This window comes from Rhinatrema bivittatum, chromosome 7 (assembly GCF_901001135.1).
Source record: "Rhinatrema bivittatum chromosome 7, aRhiBiv1.1, whole genome shotgun sequence".
NCBI classification, from domain to species: domain Eukaryota; kingdom Metazoa; phylum Chordata; class Amphibia; order Gymnophiona; family Rhinatrematidae; genus Rhinatrema; species Rhinatrema bivittatum.
Window position 1 is genome coordinate 227,456,505 of NC_042621.1, and position 23,450 is coordinate 227,479,954.

The following is a 23,450-nucleotide window of genomic DNA, read 5'->3' on the forward strand; positions in this document are numbered from 1 at the left end:
TTCAATAAAAAGCTAACGCAGATGTTTAAGAGAGAATCAAGACAGTTAACGTTGCATGAAGATGTGCCATATGGGTTTCCCCTGTGAATATACTGTACCTGAGCCATGCCATGATATTGCTGAAGAAATGGTGAAGAGGAAGGGGAAGATTAGCAAATGTTGCTTACCTGTAACAGGTGTTCTCACAGGACAGCAGGATGTTAGTCCTCACATATGGTTGACATCACAGGATGGAGCCCAATCATGGAACACTTTTGTCAAAGTTGCCAGAACTTTGACTGGCCCCCTACTGGGCATGCCCAGCATGGCACCAACCCCGCAGCCAGCAGGAGCCCCCTTCAGTCTTGTTAAAAAGCTATAGGTAGTGCCGAAAAGTAAAATAAGAAAACGTTACAAACCCAACACCGCTGGGCAGCGGGCAGGTTTTGTGAGGACTAACATCCTGCTGTCCTGTGAGAACACCTGTTACAGATAAGCAACATTTGTTTTCTCATAGGACAAGCAGGATGGTAGTCCTCACATATGGGTAGGTACCGAGCTGATGATGTCCGAACATGCACCAAATGTACCCAAAGACGTGCCACAGGCACAACAACTGGGGTGTAATTTGGAAGAGGGCATCCTGAACTCCACTGGGCAGGCGGAAGGGTGTTGGTACGTCACATTGTAAATAGGTTGGCAAGACAGACTGGCCGAAGATGGAATCTTGTCTTCGGGCTTTGTCCAAGCAATAGTGGGCTGTAAAAGTATGGAGAGAACTCCAGGTGGCAGCCCTGCAAATGTCAGGAAGCAGCACTGATAGCAAATGTTGCTTACCTGATGTAACAGGTGTTCTCACAGGACAGCAGGATGTTAGTCCTCACAAATGGGTGACATCGAGGATGGAGCCCACCACGGAAAACTTCTGTCAAAGTTTAAACAGAACTTTGACTGGCCCCTACTGGGCATGCCCAGCAAGGCACTGACCCTGCAGCCAGCAGGGGTCTCCCTTCAGTCTGATTTTCAAAGCTACAGGCAGTGCCTAAAAAGTAAAAACAAAACGAACCCAACACCGCGGGGTGGCGGGCGGGTTTCGTGAGGACTAACATCCTGCTGTCCTGTGAGAACACCTGTTACATCAGGTAAGCAACATTTGCTTTCTCACAGGACAAGCAGGATGGTTGTCCTCACAAATGGGTGAGTACCGAGCTGAGGATGTCCTGACCTGCACCAAATGTACCCAACGATGTGCAACAGGCACAACAACTGGGGTGGAATTTGGGAAAGGGCATCCGCACCCTACCGGGAAGGTGGAAGGGTGTTGGTACATCATGTTGGAAAAAGGTTACGCAAGACAGATTGGCCGAAGATGGAGTCTTGTCTTCCAGCTTTGTCCAAACAATAATGGGCTGCAAAGGTATGGAGAGAACTCCAGGTTGCAGCCTTACAGATGTCAGGAAGCGGCACCAATCGAAGGTGTGCTACTGAAGTCGCCATGGCCCTCACAGAGTGTGCTTTGACACGGTCTTGGAAAGGAATGCCAGCTTGCTGATAACAGAAGGAAATGCAGTCCGCCAACCAGGAGGAAAGAGCCTGCTTACCCACAGGTTGTCCTAACTTGTTAGGATGGAAGGAGACAAACAATTGAGTGCTCTTTCTGTGAGCAACTGTACGGTCTAGATAAAACGCTAGAGCTCGTTTACAGTCTAGGGTATGCAGAGTCTGTTCCCCAGAGTTGGAATGGGGCCTGGGAAAAAAGATAGGTAGTATGATGGATTGATTGATAAGAAATTCAGAAACTACCTTGGGTAAAAATTTAGGGTGAGTGCGGAGTACCGCTCTGTCCTGCAGGAGTTTAGTGTAAGGCGGATAGGTGACTAAGGCCTGTAACTCACTAACCCTGCGAGCTGAAGTAATAGCCAACAGGAATAATACTTTCCATGTGAGATACTTCAATTCACAGGAGTGCAGAGGTTCGAAAGGTGGTTTCATGAGACGACCAAGAACCAGATTAAGGTCCCAAGATGGGGCCGGAGGACGTAAGGGTGGCTTCAGATGGAGTAAGCCCTTAAGAAAGCGTGTTACTAGGGGTTGTACTGAAATAGGAGTACCCCCAATACCCTTATGGAAGGCGGCTACCGCACTGACATGCATTCTGATAGAAGAGGTTTTAAGACCTGATTCAGAGAGATGCCATAAATAGTCTAAGAATTTGGAGAGTGGACAGGAAAGGGGATCAAGGGACTGAGAAGTGCACCATGATGTGTACCTTTTCCATTTGTATGAGTAAGACTTTCTTGTGGAAGGCTTTCGTGAAGCTATCAGGACCCGAGAAACTGAATCCGAAAGGTTAAATGGTTGAAGGACTAACCTTTCAACATCCATGCCGTCAGGGACAAGGCTTGGAGGTTGGGATGGAGGAGGCATCCGTCGTTTTGAGTGAGCAGATGCGGGTCCATTCCCAGAGGAATGTGCCTGCGGATGGAGAGATCCTGGAGTATTGGAAACCATACTTGGCGTGGCCAGTAAGGTGCTATCAGGATCATGGTTCCTCCGTCCTGGCGTAGCTTCACGAGAGTCTTTGACACAAGAGGAAGTGGAGGGAATGCATAGAGCAGACCGGTTGTCCACTTGAGGGAGAATGCATCTCTCGGCCGAGAGTGCTGGCTCCGAATGAGAGAGCAGTAAGCGTCCACTTTGTGGTTCTGAAGGGACGCAAAGAGGTCTATGCGGGGAGAACCCCACTTGTGAAACAGAGAGGTCGCTACCAGAGGATCGAGTGACCACTCGTGTGGTTGGAAGACACGGCTCAGCTGGTCTGCCAATACATTGTCTACTCCCGGCAGGTAAGTGGCCCTGAGGTACATGGAGTGGGAGAGGGCTTCCGCCCAGATCTGCGCAGCTTCCTGACACAGAAGGAAGGAGCCTGTGCCTCCCTGCTTGTTTATGTACCACATGGCCACTTGGTTGTCCGTCTGGATTAAGATTATCTGATGGAATAGATGATCTTTGAAAGTTCGGAGCGCATAGCGGATTGCTCGAAGTTCCAGGAAATTGATCTGGTGTTCGGCTTCCTCTTTGGACCATAACCCTTGGGTTTGGAAGTCGTCCACATGGGCTCCCCAACCGATGTGAGAAGCGTCGGTGGTTAGGATTACTTGCGGATCCGGTGGAAGAAAGGGTAAGCCCTGAAGGAGGTTGACCTGAGTCGTCCACCAGGTTAAGGATAGGCGTAGCGCCTGTGTGACTGTGACTATGGAGGACAGAGGCTGAAAAGCTTGAATCCATTGGTGTCGTAGAGTCCATTGTGTTACTCTCATGGCTAGTCGGGTCATGGGAGTGACTTGAACCGAGGATGCCATATGCCCTAGGAGAATGAGGAACTGGCGAGCCGTGGCAGTGTGTTGCGACTGGAGCTGGCGAGCTAAGGACATGAAAGTGTGGACTCGTTGAATTGGAAGGTAGGCTTTTGCCTGTAAGGTGTCCAAGTCTGCCCCAATGAAGGATAAGGTCTGAGATGGGACCAAGCAGGATTTCTCGTAATTGACAAGAAACCCTAAGGAAAGGAGTGTGTGAATTGTCAATTTTAGGGAGGATTGAGCAAACTGAGGGGTAGAGGCCCTGATGAGCCAATCGTCCAGGTAGGGGTAGACGTGGACACCTTCCTTCCGGAGGAATGCTGCTACCACCACGAGACACTTGGTAAAGACTCGTGGAGCAGATGCCAGACCGAAAGGTAGTACCCGGTATTGATAATGGTCGTGGCCTATCAGAAAACGCAGATACTTGCGATGAGATTGTGTTATCGCAATGTGGGTATAAGCGTCCTTGAGGTCGAGAGAGCACAGCCAATCCCCCTTTTGCAACAGAGGGAGCAAGGCGCCCAGGGTTACCATCTTGAACTTTTCTTTTTGCAGATACTTGTTGAGGGCCCGAAGGTCCAGAATTGGACGAAGCCCCCCTGATTTCTTTGGTATTAGGAAGTATCTGGAGTAGAATCCTTTCCCTTGTTGACAAGGAGGGACGGGTTCTATAGCATTTGATTGTAGAAGAAGGAATACTTCTTGTTGTAATTGAGTCAAATGGCTGGTTAGACTCCATGCCTGAAGGGGCGGAGAGTCTGGCGGAGGTGTTATAAAGTTGAGGTGGTAACCCTGTGCGATAATTGCTAGCACCCACTGATCTGAGGTGATCTGTTTCCAACGGTGTAAGAAGTGGTACAGACGACCTCCCACAGGGATGTGTGGAAGAGGGAGTTGGCTTGTGCTCAATACAGGGAAGTCAAAGGCCCGCCGCAGGCCCAGGAGGTGGGGCTACAGTAGGCCTTTGCTTTCGCGGCTGACGAGGCTGAGGCCTGTTAGAGGACCGTGCAGGACGAGCCCTAGTTGACGGAGGGTAGTAGCGACGTGGTCGAAAGAACGACTTCTTAGAGTCCTTCTTTTGCGGTTGCTTGGAGGTCACCTCAGGTGGGATAGACGAGAGTTGTTTCAACGTCTCATGGTGGTCTTTTAACTCTGCCACAATCTGTTGAATTTGTTCTCCAAACAAATTGTCGCCTAAGCAGGGTAAATCAGCAAGACGATCTTGGACCTCTGGGCGAAGGTTGGATGACTTTAACCAAGCCCAACGTCTGGCTGAGATGGCTGTGGCTGAAACCTTCGTGGAAGCATCGAATATATCGTAGGCAGTCCTAATCTCGTGCTTCCCTGCCTCAAATCCCTTGTGAAGAAGGGCTTGAAGTTGCGGTTGGTACTGGTCCGGCAACGTGTCAGCATAGTCTTGCATCTGCTTAAGGATAGCTCTGTTGTATTGAGTCATATAGAGCTGATATGAAGCTATGCGTGAAATCAACATAGCTCCATGGTACACTTTTCGTCCCACACTATCCAGGAACTTGTTGTCCCTGGTAGGTGGGGTAGAAGAGTGTGGCTTAAGACGCTTGGCCTTCTTCTGCGCAGACTCAACTACAACAGAGCGATGATCCAGTTGAGGCTTTTGGAAACCTGGTGCTGACTGGACAAGGTATGTGGAGTCAGCTTTCTTATTAACTGGAGACACCGATGAAGGAGATTCCCAGTTTTTCTTGAGCAGATCCAAAAACACCTGGTGTATAGGGATGGAAGCGATGATTTTTGGAGCATCCAGAAATTGAAGTAGTTCCATCATCTGGTGTCTATCATCGGCTTCAGATTGTAACTGAAAAGGTACAACTTCTGACACCTCTTTTACAAAATTAATGAAAGAGAGATCCTCAGGAGGAGATCTTTTTCTACTCTCTGTAGGAGATGGCGGCGAAGGCAAATCTGTGTCAGAAGATGTATCATCATCATCACCCCAGGTATCGTAGGGATCATGTGGGGCTTGTAGCCCTGATGGACCTGGCTGAGGTTCTGAGGGCATCGATGGAAACCGAGGTGGAATCGGTGCCGTAGGTGGAATCAGAAATGGCATCGATGGCTTCGGTGCTGCCGATGGAATCGGTACCTGGCGCGGAATCGATGGAGCCGAAGGATATATCGGTGGAGATATGCCAGGAGGTACCGATGGAACCACCCCGGAAGGGGGAATCCGAAACGGTGTTTCTCCTGCCGATGAGAATCCAGTCGGAGACGGTGGTGTTGTCGATGGCACTGGAATCACCGATGGAAGGGCCGTCATGAGCGCCTCCATACGGCTGAGTAGCGGTGCTAACGCTTGTATCAACAGCTCGGTGGTCGGTTCCCTCCTCGGTGGCGAAGCCGGTGCCGGTGTCGGTGCTGGGGGCGGCACTGGAACCGGTGCCGGAGACGGTGCCGATGGAGGTTGTAATTTCTTCATTGCTTTCTCGATGGCCTCCTGGACCAGCCGGTCCAGTTCTGCCCGGAGACCAGGGGTAACTATACCCGGCTCAACGGGAGAGGGAGGCTGAGGCAGGGCCGGAAGGACCACCGTAACCGGTGGGATCACGGCCCCCGCACCCCGGGAGGGTGAGGGTTTCCTCGATGCCGGCGAACGAGACGTGGAGGGTGTCCGGTCTGTTCGCGGCTTCTTTGTCGGTGGCTCGGCTTGAACAGAGGTCGATGGCTGTGGATCCTCGACAGGCCGAGACTTGTGCCGTCGATGGCGATGCTTTTCTTTCCGATCCCCTCGCCCATCCGGGGAAGGGACGGGAGTCGACGGCCGAGAAGCGATCGATGGCGGACGGTCATCGGAGGGTTGGCGATGATGGTACAACTTCGACGGTGCCGGTTCCGATGACGTCGATGCTATCGATGGCGTTGGGGTGGGTGCATGGAAGAGGAGCCCCATCTTCTCCATCCTGGCTTTGCGACCCTTGGGTGTCATTAAGGCACATTTGGTGCAAGTCAGGACATCATGCTCACTACCCAAACACATTACACAAACCCTGTGGGGGTCTGTGATGGACATAGTCCGGGTACAATCCGGACAACGGCGGAACCCCGTTGCCATGGCTGGAAGCCAAAATTTAGGCTGGGGATCGGTAAGTGCCAACAGGCCTCAAGGGCCAAAATCGACGGCAGTTGATGGAAGAAGGCAAAAAACTTACCGGGTTCCGAAAGATGACTAAAAAATTTGTCGAAGGGAGACCCCTGAGGGGCAAATTTTCTTAGGAAATTAATTTCCAAATTCCTGTCAGGAACGTGGTTAGAGAGCTCCTTTCACCGCGTGGCAACTGCTGCGCGGAAAAAAGAAGACTGAAGGGAGACCCCTGCTGGCTGCAGGGTCAGTGCCTTGCTGGGCATGCCCAGTAGGGGCCAGTCAAAGTTCTGTTTAAACTTTGACAGAAGTTTTCCGTGGTGGGCTCCATCCTCGATGTCACCCATTTGTGAGGACAACCATCCTGCTTGTCCTGTGAGAACGGAGGTGTGCTACTGAAGTCGCCTTGGCCCTAACAGAGTGTGCCTTAACACGGTCTTGAAGTGGAATGCCTGCTTGCTGATAGCAAAAGGATATGCAGTCCACTAACCAGGAAGAGAGAGAGTCTGCTTACCCACAGGCTGCCCCAATTTGGTGGAATGGAAAGAGACAAACAACTGAGTGCTTTTTCCTGTAAGCAGCTGAACAGTCTAGGTAGAACGCTAGAGCCCGTTTGCAGTCAAGGGTATGCAGAGCCTGCTCTCCTGGATTGGAATGGGGCCTGGGAAAAAAGGTAGGTAGTATGATGGATTAATTGAGATGAAAATCCGAAACTACCTTAGGTAAGAATTTAGGGTGAGTGTGGAGTACTGCCTGGTCCTGCAGAAGTTTAGTGTAAGGCGGATAGGTAACTAGAGCCTGTAATTACTAACTCTGAAAGCCGAAGTGATTGCCAGTAGGAAAATCACTTTCCATGTGAGATAGCGAAGATCACAGGAGTGAAGAGGCTCGAATGGTGGTTTCATGAGCTGACCCAAAACCAGACTGAGGTCCCAAGAAGGGGCCAGAGGACGCAGAGGAGGCTTGAGGTGAAGCAAGCCCTTCGGAAATCGTGTTACAAGGGGTTGTACTGATATGGGAACATCCCCGACACCTTTATGGAAGGCAGCTACCGCACTGATATGCATTCTGATGGAAGTTTTTAGACCTGACTCTGACAAGTGCCAGAGATAGTCCAGAAACTTCAGGACTGGACAGGTAAAGGGGTCAAGGGACTGAGATAAGCACCATGACGTAAACCTGTTCCATTTGAAAGAGTAAGATTTTCTCGGGGAAGGCTTCCGTGAAGCAATTAGGACACGGGAAACTGGTTCAGAATGGTTAAGTGGCTGAAGGATTACCTTTCAACATCCATGCCGTCAGGGACAAAGCTTAAAGATTGGGGTGGTGTAGGCACCCGTCGTTTTGAGTGATTAGAAGCGGGTCCTTTCCCAAGGGAATGTGCCTGCGAATGGAGAGATCCTGAAGTATTGGATACCACACTAGGCGTGGCCAGTGGGGTGCTATGAGGATCATGATTCCCTTCTCCTGACGTAACTTCACGAGAGTCTTCGAGAGAAGAGGAAGAGGAGGGAATGCCTAGAGCAGACCGGTTGCCCATGAGAGGGAGAATGCGTCTCTTGGCTGAGAGTGTTTGATGCGAATGAGAGAGCAGAAGTTCTCTACTTTGCGGTTTTGAGGAGACGCAAAGAGGTCTATTTGAGGATAACCCCACTGTTGGAAGATAGAGTTCACTACCGAGGGGTTGAGAGACCACTCGTGCGGTTGAAAGGTGCGACTCAGCTTGTCTGCCATCACATTGTCCACTCCCGGCAAGTAGGTGGCCGTGAGATACATCGAGTGGGAGAGGGCTTCCGCCCATATCTGTGCATCTTCCTGACACAGAAGGTAGGAGCCTGTCCCTCCCTGCTTGTTGATATACCACATGACCACCTGGTTGTCCGTCTGGATCAGGATGATTTGATTAGAGAGGCAATCCTGAAAGACCCTGAGAGCATGTCTGATTGCTCAAAGCTCCAGGAAATTTATTTGGTGTTTGGCTTCCTCTGGAGACCAAGCTCCTTGTGTCTGCAGATCTGCCACGTGGGCTCCCCATCCGAGGTTGGAAGCTTCGATGGTTAGAGTTATTTGAGGGTCTGGAGCCTGAAAGGGCAAACCTTGGAGGAGATTGATCTGATTTGTCCACCAGGCAAGAGACTGACTGAGTGAGTCGGTTACGTGGACAATGGTAGACAGGGGCTGAATGCTTTGAGTCCATTGTGACCTTAGAATCCACTGCATGACTCTCATGGCCAAGCGGGCCATTGGTGTGACCTGGACCGAGGACGCCATACGTCCTAGGAGGATGAGAAAGTGGCGTGCAGTCGTGGAGTGCTGAGACTGCAGCTGGCGTGCGAGAGACACAAGAGTGAGAGCTCGCTGTTGAGGGAGAAAGGCCTTTGCCTGCAAAGTGTCCAAGTCTGCCCCAATGAACGATAAGGTTTGAGATGGGACTAAGTAGGATTTGTCGTAGTTGAAAAGAAATCCTAGTGAAATTAGAGTGTTCAGGGTAAGGTGCAGGGATGACAGGGCAGCTTGTTGAGTGGGGGCCCAGATTAACCAATCGTCTAAATAGGGGTAGACGTTAACACCTTGGGTTCTGAGGAAGGCTTCAACCACTACGAGACATTTTGTGAAGACTCGTGGTGCAGACACGAGGCCGAAGGGAAGCACTCGGTACTGGTAGTGCTTGGGGCCTACTAGGAACCTCAGATATTTGTGATGAGAGGGGGTTATCGCAATATGAGTATATGCGTCCTGGAGGTCTAGAGAGCAGAGCCAGTCTCCTCTTTGCAGAAGAGGAAAAAGCGAGCCCAAGGTTACTATCTTGAACTTCTCTCACTGGAGGTACTTGTTGAGGGCATGTAGGTCCAGAATTGGACGGACACCTCCCAATTTTGGGGGAATTATTTATTTATTTTTAACTTTTCTATATCGATGTTCCTGTATAAAATACATATCACATCAGTTTACAATGCAACTGCGAAATTCGCTCGGGGGCGATACAATGAACAGGGGATACAATTAACAGTGTCGAGGGGGAATAGAACCCTAGGCCGTGCTGAGAGCAGGGTACTGGTTCTATTGCCTTGGACTGGAGGAGGAGGGAGACCTCCTGTTCCAGAAGGAGGGAGTGATCGGATGTTCTCCACTTCGGTAGAGGTGGGGAGTCCGGTGGAATGGAGAGGAAGTTCAGATGATAACCCTGAGTGATGATCGCCAAGACCCACTGGTCTGAGGTGATTGAGTGCCACCTGTTGTTGAAATGGCACAATCGACCTCCCACAGGTATGAGGCGCAATGGATGCTGGCTGCTGCTCTCTATGCAGAAGTCAAAAACCGGAAGCAGGACCTGGTTGAGGAGCTGTTTGCGGTTTTTGTTTACGTATCTGACGAGACTGGGCTTTCTGAAATGGTCTCATAGAACGAGTTCTAGCTGGTGGCGGATAGGATTTCTTTGGGCGGAAGAATGACATCTTAGAGTCCTTGCGGAAGGACTGTTTCGAGGAATACTCAGAAGGCATCAGAGAGAGCTGTCTTAGGGTCTCATGATGGTCCTTGAATTCCGCCACCATCCGTTGAATCTGTTTGCCAAACAGATTATTTCCTACACAGGGCAGGTCAGATAACCTGTCTTGTACCTCAGGGCAAAGGTCGGAAGACTTGAGCCAGGCCCATCTTCTTGCCGAAATGGCAGCAGCACATACCCTAGTAGCAGTGTCAAAGATATCGTAAGATGATCTGATCTCATGCTTGCCTGCCTCAAAACCCTTGTTTTCTAGGGTTTGGGGCTGATCTTGAAATTGCTAAGGTAGGGCGTCTCAAGTCTTGTATCTGCTTAAATATGACCCTATTATATTGGGTCATATAGAGCTGATAAGCAGCAATTCGGGAGATGAGCATTGATCCCTGGAAGACACGGCGACCAATGGCATCTAGAAACTTCTGTTCCTTGCCAGGGGGAAAAGAAGTATGAGGCTTTGATCTCCTTGTTCTTTTCTGTGCAGATTCTACCACTACAGATTGGTGATCCAATTGAAGTTTCTGAAAACCCGGAGCTGACTGTACCAAATAGGCAACGGAGTTCTTTTTCAGGAGATCCAGAAGAACCTGGTGGATAGGAATGGAGGTTATTTCCTTGGGAGCATCCAGGAATTGTAGCAAATCCATCATTTGATGCCTATCATCCTGTTCATTCTGTAATTGGAAGGGAACCAAATCAGACATCTCCTTCACAAAATTTATGAAGGAAAGGTCCTCTGGAGGAGAACACTTTCTACTTTCAGTGGGTGAAGGTGAAGGCAAATCATCGGTGTCTGGCGAGGAATCATCAGTCCCGGTATCATAGGGATCAGCACCTGCCCCTCTAGGAACTAGAGGGGGATAAGGTGGTGGGATACCTGAAGGTCCAGGTCTAGGCTCCGAAGGAATAATTGGAGGCACCGATGAAGGCATCGAAGGCACCGGCGGGGTGATCTGGGAAACTATAGACCGGTGAGCCTGACTTCAGTGCCGGGAAAATCATGGAAATTGTTATAAAGAATAAAATCACAAAACATTTAGATCGACATGGTTTGATGGGACACAGCCAGCATGGATTAACCCAAGGGAAGTCTTGCCTCACAAATCTACATTTTTTGAAGGGGTGAATAAACATGTGGACAAAGGTGAACCGGTAGATATGATGTATTTGGATTTTCAGAAGGCGTTCGACAAGGTCCCACATAAGAGGCTTCTAAGGAAACTAAAAAGTCATGGGATAGGAGATGATGTCCTTTTGTGGATTGCAAGCTGGTTAAAACATAGGAATCAGAGAGTGGGATTAAATGGTCAGTTTTCCAGTGGAGTGCCTTAGGGATCTGTATTTGGACTGGTGCTTTTTAATATATTTATAAATGATCTGGAAAGGAGTACAACGAGTGAGGTGATCAAATTTGCGGATGACACAAAATTATGCAAAGTAGTTAAATCTCAAGTGGATTGTGATGTATTGCAGGAGGATCTTGTGAGACTGGAAGACAGGGCTTCCAAATGGCAGTTGAAATTTAACATGGACAAGTGCAAAGAGATGCATCTATGGAAAAATAACTCTTGCTGTTCTTATACAATGTTAGGTTCAATCTTAGGAATTACCACCCAGGTAAGATCTAGGTGTCATAGTGGATAATACATTGAAATCATCGGCTCAGTGTGCTGTGGCGATCAAAAAGCAAACAGAATGTTAGGAATTATTAAGAAGGGAATGGAAAATAAAACTGAGGATGTCATAATGCCTCTGTATCACTTCATTGAGACCCCGCATCTTGAATACTGTGTGCAGTTCTGGTCACCGCATCTCAAAAAGGATATAGATGCACTGGAGAAAGTGTAGAGAAGGGCTACCAAAATGATGGAATAGCTGCCCTATGAAGAAAGGCTAAAGAAGTTAGGATTGTTAAATTTGGAGAAGAGACGACTGAGGGCCATATTCGTTGTATTTGTGGGGAAGCGAAACGTATCACGATTCCCCACGAATACAACGAATCTTTGAATTATTCGGCCGTCTAAAGGAGCGAATTTAAACAAACCCCCTACCCCTCCTGACCCCCACAAGACTTGCCAAAAGTCCCTGGTGGTCCAGCGGGGGTCCGGGAGCGACCTCCTGCATTCGAGCCGTCGGCTGCCAGTATTCAAAATGGCGCCGATAGCCTTTGCCCTCACTATGTCACAGGGGCTACCGGTGCCATTGGTCGGCCCCAGTCACATGGTAGAAGCACAAGATGGCTCGGTGCGTGTAGGCTGCCAATTTTGTGCAGCGTGCGCGCCGATCCCGGATTTTAAAAGATACTTGCGGCTACGCGCATATCTATTAAAATCCAGCGTACTCTTGTTTGCGCCAGTCGAGCGAACAAAAGTATGCGCGGGAGTACTTTTTTAAAAATCTGCCCCTTTATGAATACATAGGTTACTGATGCTAGGCCAAAGAGCAATATATGATATTGGCAGTGTCTCCCTACTAGAAATCTGAGAAATATCTATGTGGCTGTAAGCATCCTTCAGACCTAGAGAGCACAGTCAGTCCCCTTTTTCATGAAAGTGAATCAAGCTGCTCAGAGAAACCATTTTGAACTTTTTAGAAATTTGTTCAGCGTCCTCATGTATTCGATGGGACATAGTCCCCTTAGTTTTTATTGGACCAGGAAGTACAGAGTAAAATCCCCATCCTCTTTCCCCTGATAGAGGCCAATGCGATCAAGCCTGCTCTAAGAGAGAAGAGAGCTCCTTTTGCAGTGATTCTTGATGCTGAGATACTGACCAAGCGAGTTTTGGTGGGCGATTTGGAAGTATGTATAACAGATGTAAACTGTATCCTTTTTGAATTATGCTGAAGAACCAAGTTATTCTGGGCTAATGGTTTACGAAAAACCTTAGCCTTCCTCTGATAGGAAAGTCCTCTGGCACGGACACTGGGATTCTGGCTATGTTCTTCTCAATTCAGTCAAAACGCTGACCCTGGTTTTGGGATCCGCTGCTACCGCAGGAAAGCACAAGGATAACATTGCTGATGGGACCAAGTGGACGGAGGAAAACTACTTCTCAACTGATAATGCTTCTCCTTGGTGCCCTACTTAGGTGCTTCGTGGTTGAGGGCAGCAGATCTGGAGTTGCAGTAGAGGTGCTCTGAAGCATCACATAGTTCTCTAATCTGAGCCATCACTTCCTTGAACTTATATTCAAAGAGATTTTTCTCATTGCAAGGTATGTCAGTGAGCCTTTCTGATCAGAATTAGAGGACTTCAGCCAACAGAGTCTGTGGGCAACAATACCCACTACAGAAACTCAATGCCATTTTGAAATCAAAGGTTAATTGGGCCATATGTTTTCTGCACTCCATATTCTTGTCTACCAGTAACTAAGGCGTCATACAGCTTCTGAGGAAGCTGCCCTGCTGTCTCTTTTACGTTTTTGACAATGCCCCACAAACGGGTTCATGAAGAGCCAATAGGATGCTATGTGGGCATTTAACACAGCTCTCCGAAAAACATTTCTCCCAAGGAAGCCCAGGACACAAGAGTGCTTACCGAGGGACAGCAAGGTATGGGTTCTCAACCTCTTGACTTTCTTGAGAGGATAGCAGACTACTATGGACTGGTGAGGCAGCTGTTGCTTATCAAGTCTTGGAGCTTTTTGGACACAGTATATCATTATTCACCACCTTCTTGTTAGCCGAACCTACAAAGAAGGTATTTTCCCACATCCTCATGTGTACTTTCTAAAAGATCTCATGGATGGGCAATGCCACGATATCCTTTGGTGGTTCCACAATTGGATGATATCAAGCATATTAGCCCAGGAATCTTCCTTTTGCAACAAATGGGATGGTATCATCCATTCCTCTTATTAAAGTCAGCAAAGCAGAGGTCCTGCAGAAGGGGGACCATCTCTTTTCCTGAAGAGGAGAGGAGTCTAAGGGGAGACCTGTTAACCCCTTGGTCAGAGAAGTATTCAGCTCTGAAGCTGTGCCTAGAAAATTATTCCAATCCTGACTGGTAGGACGGGGGCATGGACCTAGACTTCACTACTTCACTCGACAAGCATACGTTTTAAAGGGAGCACTTATCTGTTGTGGGCCTAGACTCTTAACAACTCCTGAGCTCCAGTGACGTTTTTTCCTCCAATGAGCTGGAAATAATCACTGGTGTGGTGATACCCAATGTCCATTCCCTTCCAGGAATCTGAATCTGGGCCCTTTTACCACATGATAGTATGGATTCCAGTATTGCCTGGACATGCGTCATCAGGGCTACCAATGCCAGTGTACTAATGCGCTGCATCTTTTGATCCAGGTCCTACTGGATTTTTCTGAACAGCTCCTCCTTAAAAACTGCCAATGCCAACATGGTCTGGGAAGCAGGAGGAGAGGCCATTTCTTGCCAGAGACGTAGCCAGGTTGGATCCTTGAAGATCAATGCAATTCTCAGGATTCAGAGGATAAGCTCTTCTCCCAATGGGGATGCTTTGGTGGATTCAAGGCTGCTACCAGAATATCCCCACTTACAGAGCTGGCGCAAACCATTGGGTGTGACTAGGCAGTCGCCTAGGGCGGCATCAGTGGTTAGGGCACCACCAGGGTACACAAGGGCACCATTTTGAAAATGATGGGGGCAACAGCAGTCGTACGAGAGAGAGAGAGAGACTATACCGTCAGAGGGGCACATTCAACTCAGAGTGGGTTGGGGGGTGGTGTTACATTGGTCTCTCCCATGTCGGGGGACTGAACTTACTAACATCAATACAGGTGACATTTTTGTACATTTAATTAGATTTGTGAAAACTACTCTCAATTAAAAGTATCTCTAATTACATTGCTGTATATTAAATTATATTCACTTTGTTTATGCTATTTATTTCATTGTTCTCACACATTATCCACTAAGTGTTATCAAGCACACAATTCGCTTTTTGATTTTCCCACTGGTGTGATTTCTGCACATCAGTCCACTGTATCTTTTGTGGTATTTATTTTTGTACAGCTATATACTATAAAATTTAAGTTGATAATTTTAAAGAAGCTCAATCTAAAAAGTCACCCACACTTTCCAAGTAGAAAAGATCTGTCTATTGACATTGCTGAATGGATCTGGGGGATAAGGAAGGAAATGTGATTAAAACTCAGTTACAAAATAATGTTCCTTACCTGCTTCTTGTTCTCTAGAGGAGCTCCGAGCATCTCTACTTGCTAAAATAGGTTTCCCATATCTTGCTGCAAACTGACGTTCAGTGCCCAAAAACCCAGGCATCAGGAAATCAAATAATGACCATAATTCTAAGACATTATTCTAAAGACAGACAAAAGAAAAAAAGTCAAACACCACCAAAATGTAAAAATTAATATAGCCCCTCTCTCGCTAGCATCTAACTAGTTCAATAAACGATCAATATTTAAAATTTGTATACTGGGATCACATTTCTTAATACTGTATTGTCTGGTGTACAGGTTGCACCCCTCTCTCAACAGCCCTTTCCATGAAAAATTCAGTAAATAAGTCGCATAGTTAGATAAGACACAGGTGATCACAGTGATGGGCTGTGAAAGGATGAGGTGTAGTAGTTAAGTGCAGAGCATTCCAGATGTATGTGAGAGGCGTCCCTAGGGGAGCACCAAACGTTAGTGGGCTGCGTGGTGTGCAAGCGGCTTTTGGTGAGGCCGCACGGAGGAGCGAGCAGCACAGAGGCTCCGTCAGTAAGAGGAGAGAGAGAGACAGACAGACACCGACACCACCTCATATTAGTCACACTGGTGTATAAGATGCAGTGACTGGAATTCCAGAAATCGCCACTTATACACCGGAAAATACAGTATTAAGAATTACTCCATTTTCAGCAACAAATCTGAAACAAAAATACTTCATATCCAGTACTGTATAGCTCTATTCATATGAATTCTTCCACCAGCACAAAACTGGAGAAAACACTGAGTTTAGAACACTGGAAATTAAACATTAGGTTCTCTAGAAGGTAAGGAGTGTGGATTTTCAATTTGAATTGTGCAACATGGTAAATTAGAGTATCACAGATTAAATCTTATATTGGTATATTTGCAATTGCTTTTTCATCACATACAAAAACACTACGAAATAAATCTTAAAATGTTCAAATGTTCTATGGAGGAGAGAATGGATGGGGGATACAACAGAAACTTTCATATATTTGACAGGCTTCAATAAAATAAGAAAAGTTGAAATCTTCCACAGAAGAAGAAATTCAGGAACAAGGGATCATGATGTGAAGCTGCAGGGAAGAAATTATAGAAGAAATATTATAAAATAGTTTTATGCAAAAAAGGGTTCATGATGCCTAAAATAGCTTACTGGCAGAGCTAGCAGCAACTTAAACTATGAGAATTTCAGAATGCTGGGACAAACATAGATCATGGTGGTAAAGGGCAGATGAGTAACAGGTAGAAAAAAATTGAAGGCTTGGATGTTTGCACAAGCCTTTTAGAAGCAAGAACATGGTCAATTGCAGGTTGTTTTTGAACTTATAAAGTATGGATGGGTTTTCAAGGTTTTCTTGTTCCATGATTGTATTTGTATCAACCTATTTTTAGTTCTTACTAGGACTGAGGTATATAAAAAAAAGGTGGGGAGCCGGAGAGGAGAGAGGGGCACCCAGGCTCTGTCGCCACTTTTCGAGACCCCTGCAACATCGGGCGACGTCCCGGAACATCTAAAGGACCCGGCCTGCCTGGTGCCAGAACGAGGCCAAGGAGTGACGTCAGTGCAGGGCATCTGCTACTATAAAGCAAGTAGCAGATGGCGCGCAGCCGCCGTCGGCGCGCTGACTAAGCCGCGCGCTCCGTAAGGGGCGCGTGGCTTGGTCTGGCTTAGGCCGGCGAAGGCTGCCACGGAATTTCAGCTCTGGACTGAAAATCCTTCTCTCGTCTCCTAAACCAAAGTTTATTTGAATTAGACAGAAGAGTGAGTAGAGACTCTAATTTTGTTATTACTGTTTATGTATTGAACTATGCCGCATACAAAAAGAAAAGGCAAAGTAAGGCAGGATGCCTCGACCCCAGCCAGACCTAGCCTGGTTCAAACAACATTAGTAAGTCTTTACTCATACAGATAAAAAGACCCCAGAGAGTCCCATTACAATGGAGGATTTGGAGCATATATCCCTACTGTCGGGAGAAGTTAGTGTAAGTCCTGGGGTCCCAACAACACCGGCACCACCAATGAGCGTTGCAACCACCAACGTCCTAGGTTCACCTATAACACGGACTGCGTCTATTGGGTTGAGCCCATTTGAGGAGGACGAGGGTAGGGAAATAGCAAAGCCGAAAGAAACGGAATGATTGGCCCTTCCGTCCCAATTGGTGGTGCGAAAGAGTGAAAATACCGATGGTCAAGCTTTGGTAACTGGAGGAAGTACGGTAGTCCCCCTCACTGGGGAGGCTTCTAGACAAGATTCTCATCAATCTATTGGACAAACCTTCCACTTCTAATTCTAAATCTGGAGGTCCTAAACATGTGTCCTTAGAGATGTTATGGTCAGCGATAATATCATTACAGAATAATATTGTGAACTTAAATATTAACATAAAAGATATGCAGACTACTTTGTTAAATATAAACCCTTTAGTGACAAGTAATGACGTATCTCTTGTGAAGGTTAAAGAAGAATTAAATACAATAAAAGAAGTTCAAACATTGATAATAAAGGGAGAAAATATTTTATTAAAAAAAATGGAAAATTTGGAAAACATAGTTTGATATTGTAACTTAAGGTTTGTTAATTTTCCTAAATGCAGAATGATTTCCTCAAGGGAACAACTTAAGAATTACTTTAGAGAAGTGTTATTATTTACATCTGAAAGTCTTCCCTTAATTATGAATGTTTACTTTTTGAATGAGAGGAACCAAAATATAAATATAGATTTACCTCCACAAGAAGTAACTTTAAATGTTACAGAACTTTTAGAAACCTCATATACTGCCCAGATTGAGAAAAGAGGGACTCTTATGGTCAAATTTGCCCATTCCTTGGATAGGGACAAAGTGTTAAAATTGTTTATGCAAAAAAGAACCTCTCTCTATCTGGGTCAGAAGATATGGGTTTACCCAGACGTGGCGAAAGAAACCCAACTTAGAAGAAAAAAGTTCATTAGCTTAGACAATGTAGCTAGAACATATGGCATTCAAATACTTATAAGGTTCCCCAGTAAATGCAATATGCATGTGGATGGTGTAAAATACATCTATTACGACCCAATTGACTTGGGAGAGATTTCTGGAAGAACGAAGAAACCAGAGAGTGGGGGCGGAGACTCCAGAACATAACTCAGTTGGAAATGTAATCTGTATTACTTCTGTTTATTTTGCATTAAGATTTATGTCTTAGTTATTGTTAGATTTGGCTCCCCTAATTGTTTAGTAACATGGAATCAGGAGAATAAAGTAATTTGGTTTTTGTGTTAGATAAAATGTTATATTACATTTTTAAGTATGAATCTATTATTGTTCATGATTTCCTAAGAATTCAATGTAAAACTGAATACTAAATATGAATGGATTTACATTGTAAACTAAAATTCATAAATAAAGAATTAAAAAAAAAAAGGTATGAAAACAAATCAAAATAAAGAAATAAAAGAGGGACATACTTGGACAGTAGTATGAGAGCAGAGTTGGAGACAGGGGAGGGCATTTGCTGGGAAGAGGCAAGAGGGTTTTAGCAACGGGAGTTTCTGCACTCTTCTACTCCAAAGTGACAGGAGTACCAAAAAGTCTCAATTTGGTCATATTGGATGGCCAATTGGTCTTTTTTATTCATCATTTACTGTTATCATGAAAGAAATTTGAAAACTATTAACCATAGAACACCTGTATAGAAAAGAATGATCATGTGAAAATCATAAGGCCTAGTGTGAATGTGTCAATCAATTAAATTCAACCCATCGTTCTCAGGTGGAATGCCAAGAAAGGAATAAAATAATGCACTGATTTTTATATACCAATACTGAAAATTATGTTAAAATACTTATTTGCATGTGATTACAAGTCCATTCAACATTTATAAATAGGTAAACTATTTTCAGCAACACACTAATCTTACACGTCAAATGAAAATAAGCTATAAAAATCCATAGAAACAGAAGATATTGGAAGATTTGGTCCATCCTCTCTGCCTCTATGTACCCACTGCTACAGATTCTACTAGATATCTAGTGCTTTTCTACCCTTGCCCTGTCACCAAGATCCCTTTGAGTCTGCTCCAAGCAAGCATGAATTCTGTTACTGTTTAGCACTTACCATCTCTGCTGAAGTTCAGTTTCAGATATCCTCTAGCCTCTCACTAATAAAAGTATTTTCTTAAATTGTTTCAGCATTTTTCTGAACAGCTTCATGATGACCCACTGTCCTCAAGCTTCTGTTATGGAACTTGCTAACTTCTGGCACTCTTCTGTTCTCTTTCTTCCAGAGTGCTCACTTTTAGCTCCTTCAGTCTATGTAAAGCTTATAGGGCTGGCCACATACCATTTTACTGGTGATCCTCCTTTTAATTGCTTTTACTTAGCAGATTTGCTTACCTGTAACAGGTGTTCTCACAGGACAGCAGGATGTTAGTCCTCACATATGGGTGACATCATCAGGATGGAGCCCAATCACAGAACACTTTTGTCAAAGTTTCTAGAACTTTGACTGGCACCTACTGGGCATGCCCAGCAATGCACTGAGCCTGCATCCAGGAGTGGTCCCCCCTTCAGTCTCATATTATAGTAAAGTGCGTGCGAAAAATAAAATAAGAAAATAAACGAACCCAACTTCGCGGGGTGGCGGGTGTGTTTCGTGAGGACTAACATCCTGCTGTCCTGTGAGAACACCCGTTACAGGTAAGCAACTATGCTTTCTCACAGGACAAGCAGGATGGTAGTCCTCACATATGGGTGAGTACTGAGATGAGGATGCCTGAGCAAAGTACCAAATGCACCCAAAGACATGCAACAGGCACAACAGGGGTGGAAATTTGGTTAGGAGGCATCCTGAACAGGGCGGTGGAAAGATGTTGGGTAGTTAAACTGAAAACAAGTTGCGTAGAACAGACTGGCCAAAGATGGAATCTTGCCTGCCAGCCTTATCTAAGCAATAATGTGCTGCAAATGTATGGAGAGAACTCCAGGTAGCAGCCTTACAAATATCAGCAAGCGGCACCGAACGGAGGTGTGCTACTGATGTTGCCATGGCCCTGACCAAGTGTGCTTTTACACGGTCTTGTAGCGGAATGCCTGCTTGCTGGTAGCAAAAGGAAATGCAGTCCGCTAACCAGGAGGAGAGGGTCTGCTTACCCACAGGATTTCCCAATTTGATGGTATCAAAAGAAACAAGCAATTGAGTGGATTTCCTGTGGGCGGACATGCGGTCCAGATAGAAAGCTATAGCATGTTTGCAGTCCAGGGAATGCAGAGCCTATTCTCCTGGGTTTGAATGGGGCCTGGGGAAAAAGGTAGGTAGGATAATAGATTGGTTAATATGAAATTCCGACACTACCTTCGGCAAAGATTTATGGTGAGTGCGGAGTACTACCCTGTCATGCAGAATCTTAGTGTAAGGCGGGTAGGTAACTAATGCCTGTAATTCACTAACTCTGCGAGCGGACGTGATTACAAGAAGAAAAACTACCTTCCAGGTGAGATAGTGGAGAGGCTCAAACGGAGGTTTCATGAGCCGTCCCAAAACCACATTAAGGTCCCAAGCAGGAGCAGGAGGACGCAGTGGAGGTTTTAATGTTAAACGATTTTTATTAGTTTCAAGGCATTATATCAACAACAATATCAGTCCGGGAAGGCTGTGACACTTAGCCCTCACTGGACAGAAAAACCACAAACATTAGCAAGTCCATTGTACAATCTGCCCAACAGTTTACCACCCCACCCCCCCCCCCTTCTGCCCAAATTATGACAACAATAACCATGCTGTGTAGCTGACTAAGTATCGTCCAAATAAGAAGAATAGACACAAAACAGTAGAGAACTATTCAGTCATTGAGTATCAAGCTTTGGGAATGATGCGGTAAAGCCTGTAGGTATGGATCCCAAATAATCAAAAACTTCGTGGGTTGCTGAGGCGATGAACGGGAGCTCAGGTCATCCATGTGCATCAGATGATGAAGATGGTTGCACCATGTCCAAAAGGAAGGGCCTTCAGGGGCCCGCCAATGTAGTAAAATCATTTTCTTTCCAACTAAGCATGCCTTCAAAATAAATAGGCGAGGGCCCCTCTTTGCCGGAATACGGGGGCAAGAGCCAAAAAGAGAAAGCACAGAGGTTATGGGGAGAGAAATCTCCAGGAGTGTCATAAGTAGCTATACGACACCAAAACTTGCGAATGGGGGGGCACGCCCAGAAGGAGTGTGATAGGGTGCCTATGGTCTTGTGACATTTACCACATAGGGCAGATGCAGAAAGACTGGAAAGGCATGCAATCTGTGCTGACACATAGGCCTGTCGTAAAAATTTAAATTCCATATCACAATAGTACATATTCACAGTAAGTTGTGACACTCGTCGAAAGCATGCTTGAAGGAACTTTTTCGTAAATACAAAAACCATCTCCATTCCACCGATCAACCAAACCGGCATAGGGCTCCTGTTTAATGAGGCCTTTAAGCTTTTTATAGTACTGAGACAATGTAGGGGGTTGAGGTTTATCAAAAAGAAATACCTTATCTAAAGAGAGAAAAACCTCAGGGGATCGCGATTCCGCAGGCAGTGATTGGATATAATGTTGGATCTGTAGGCAACAAAACACCCGCCCAGGTCCCAACTGATACAGTGTCCGCAGCTCTGTCAGTGGTAGAAGCTGTCCCTCAGCATTAAGTATGTGGCCCAACTGTATAATACCTGTAGTTTTCCCACTGACGGAAGCCTGCTGTTTGGGACCCGGGACTAAAATCTCCGTTCCCCTGAATGGGCAACAGATAGGCGCATAGTTGAGGTATCTGCAAAATATTTGTCACGGCCCGCCATGTGAAACGGAGGGGGCGTATGGAGGGAGAGTGTATTAAGAAAGGGGGGTGAGCAGTAGATGGAGCCTGCATAACGTATGTCAGGGCCAGGGGAGCCACTATGGCTTGTTCAGCCATGACTTGAACATGATGCGACAGTCCCAATATCCAGTCCCTGAGAATTCGAAGATTTCCTGCCAAATTATATAATCTTAAATCTGGGACACTCAAACAGCCCTCTCCCCACCTCTCCTGAAGCCCAGCTAGGGAAATTCTAGGTTTACCGCCTCTCCAAAAGAAACAGCGTATTTCCCTTTCCAATGTTATCAAGTCAGTACTATGAAGGGAGAGTGGCAAATTTTGGAGTACATAAAGCCATTTAGGCAATAACATTTTAAATAGGTTAACCCTACCGCTCAATGATAGTGGCAAGCCTTTCCAAGTATGCAGCATCTCTATGGAGCGTTTAAGTAGGGGGTTAACATTTAAGGTATATAATTGAGTTGGTGAGTTAGAAATAATAACCCCTAGGTATCAGAAGGAGCCATCAGCCCACTGCAAGGGGAAGGGTTCAGGCCATTGTTCCTGTAGAGCGTCTGGGAAAGTTAGGGCTTCTGATTTGGCCAGGTTAAGACGGAGACCCGCAAACTGACCAAACTCCATCAGCAACTGCATAAGAGGTGGTAGTGAGCGGTGTGGTTCTGTCAAGAATACCATTGTATCGTCGGCAAAGGCCGCATATTTGAACACCTTTGACTGTAGCCGTATACCTCTCACAGTAGGAGTGTGTAAGATGGATAACAATAGGAGTTCAAGCTGTAAGAGGAACAAAAGAGGTGACAATGGGAAGCCTTGCCGTGTACCTCGACAAATTGAAAATACCTCAGACTGTGCTTGATTGGCTATAATTACAGCAGAAGAATTGTTATACAATAAGCGGATTGCATCATAAAACATACCATCAATTCCCATTACCTTCAAAAGATGAAATAAATATCGCCACTCTACCCTATCAAATGCTTTCTCTGCATCAAAGCTGATCATAAGATATGGACAGTTCATTTGTTGACTCATTTCCGAAGCGGCCAAGAGTTTCCGAATATTTGTAAGCGCATACCGCTTACGGACAAACCCCACCTGATTTTGGCCAATCAAGGAAGGAATCACCTCTGCCAGGCGATCTGCCAGAATTTTCGCCATAAGTTTCTGATCAGCGTTGAGAAGAGAAATCGGCCTATAAGAGGCCAGAGAGTGGGCATCCTTTCCCGTTTTGGCTATGAGGGAAACATGGGCCATATTTACATGTGCAGGATATTCTCCTAGTACGATTAATTCTGAAAAGACTTGGGCCAGTACCGGTCCTACTAAGTCGATCAGGCTTGTATAGAACTCTGTAGTGTATCCATCCGGTCCTGGGGCCTTAAATAGTTTTGCCTGATGGATTGCCAACTGTACCTCATCTGCGCCCAGGGGTCTATTGAGCCAGGCTTTCTGAGCTGTGGTAAGACTAGGTAAAGGTAATTTGTTAC

The 23,450-nt window shown here is 46.2% G+C and overlaps 1 protein-coding gene across 1 annotated transcript in view; it reads right to left on the reverse strand.

The window, feature by feature from the left end:
• Nucleotides 1-23,450, reverse strand: part of BTAF1 (B-TFIID TATA-box binding protein associated factor 1) — a 565,336-nt gene that overhangs the window by 165,524 nt on the left and 376,362 nt on the right. The window contains exon 31 of the mRNA XM_029609940.1: nt 15,113-15,254. Coding sequence (XP_029465800.1) covers nt 15,113-15,254 — 142 coding nt within the window. The remainder of the gene's footprint in view (nt 1-15,112; nt 15,255-23,450) is intronic.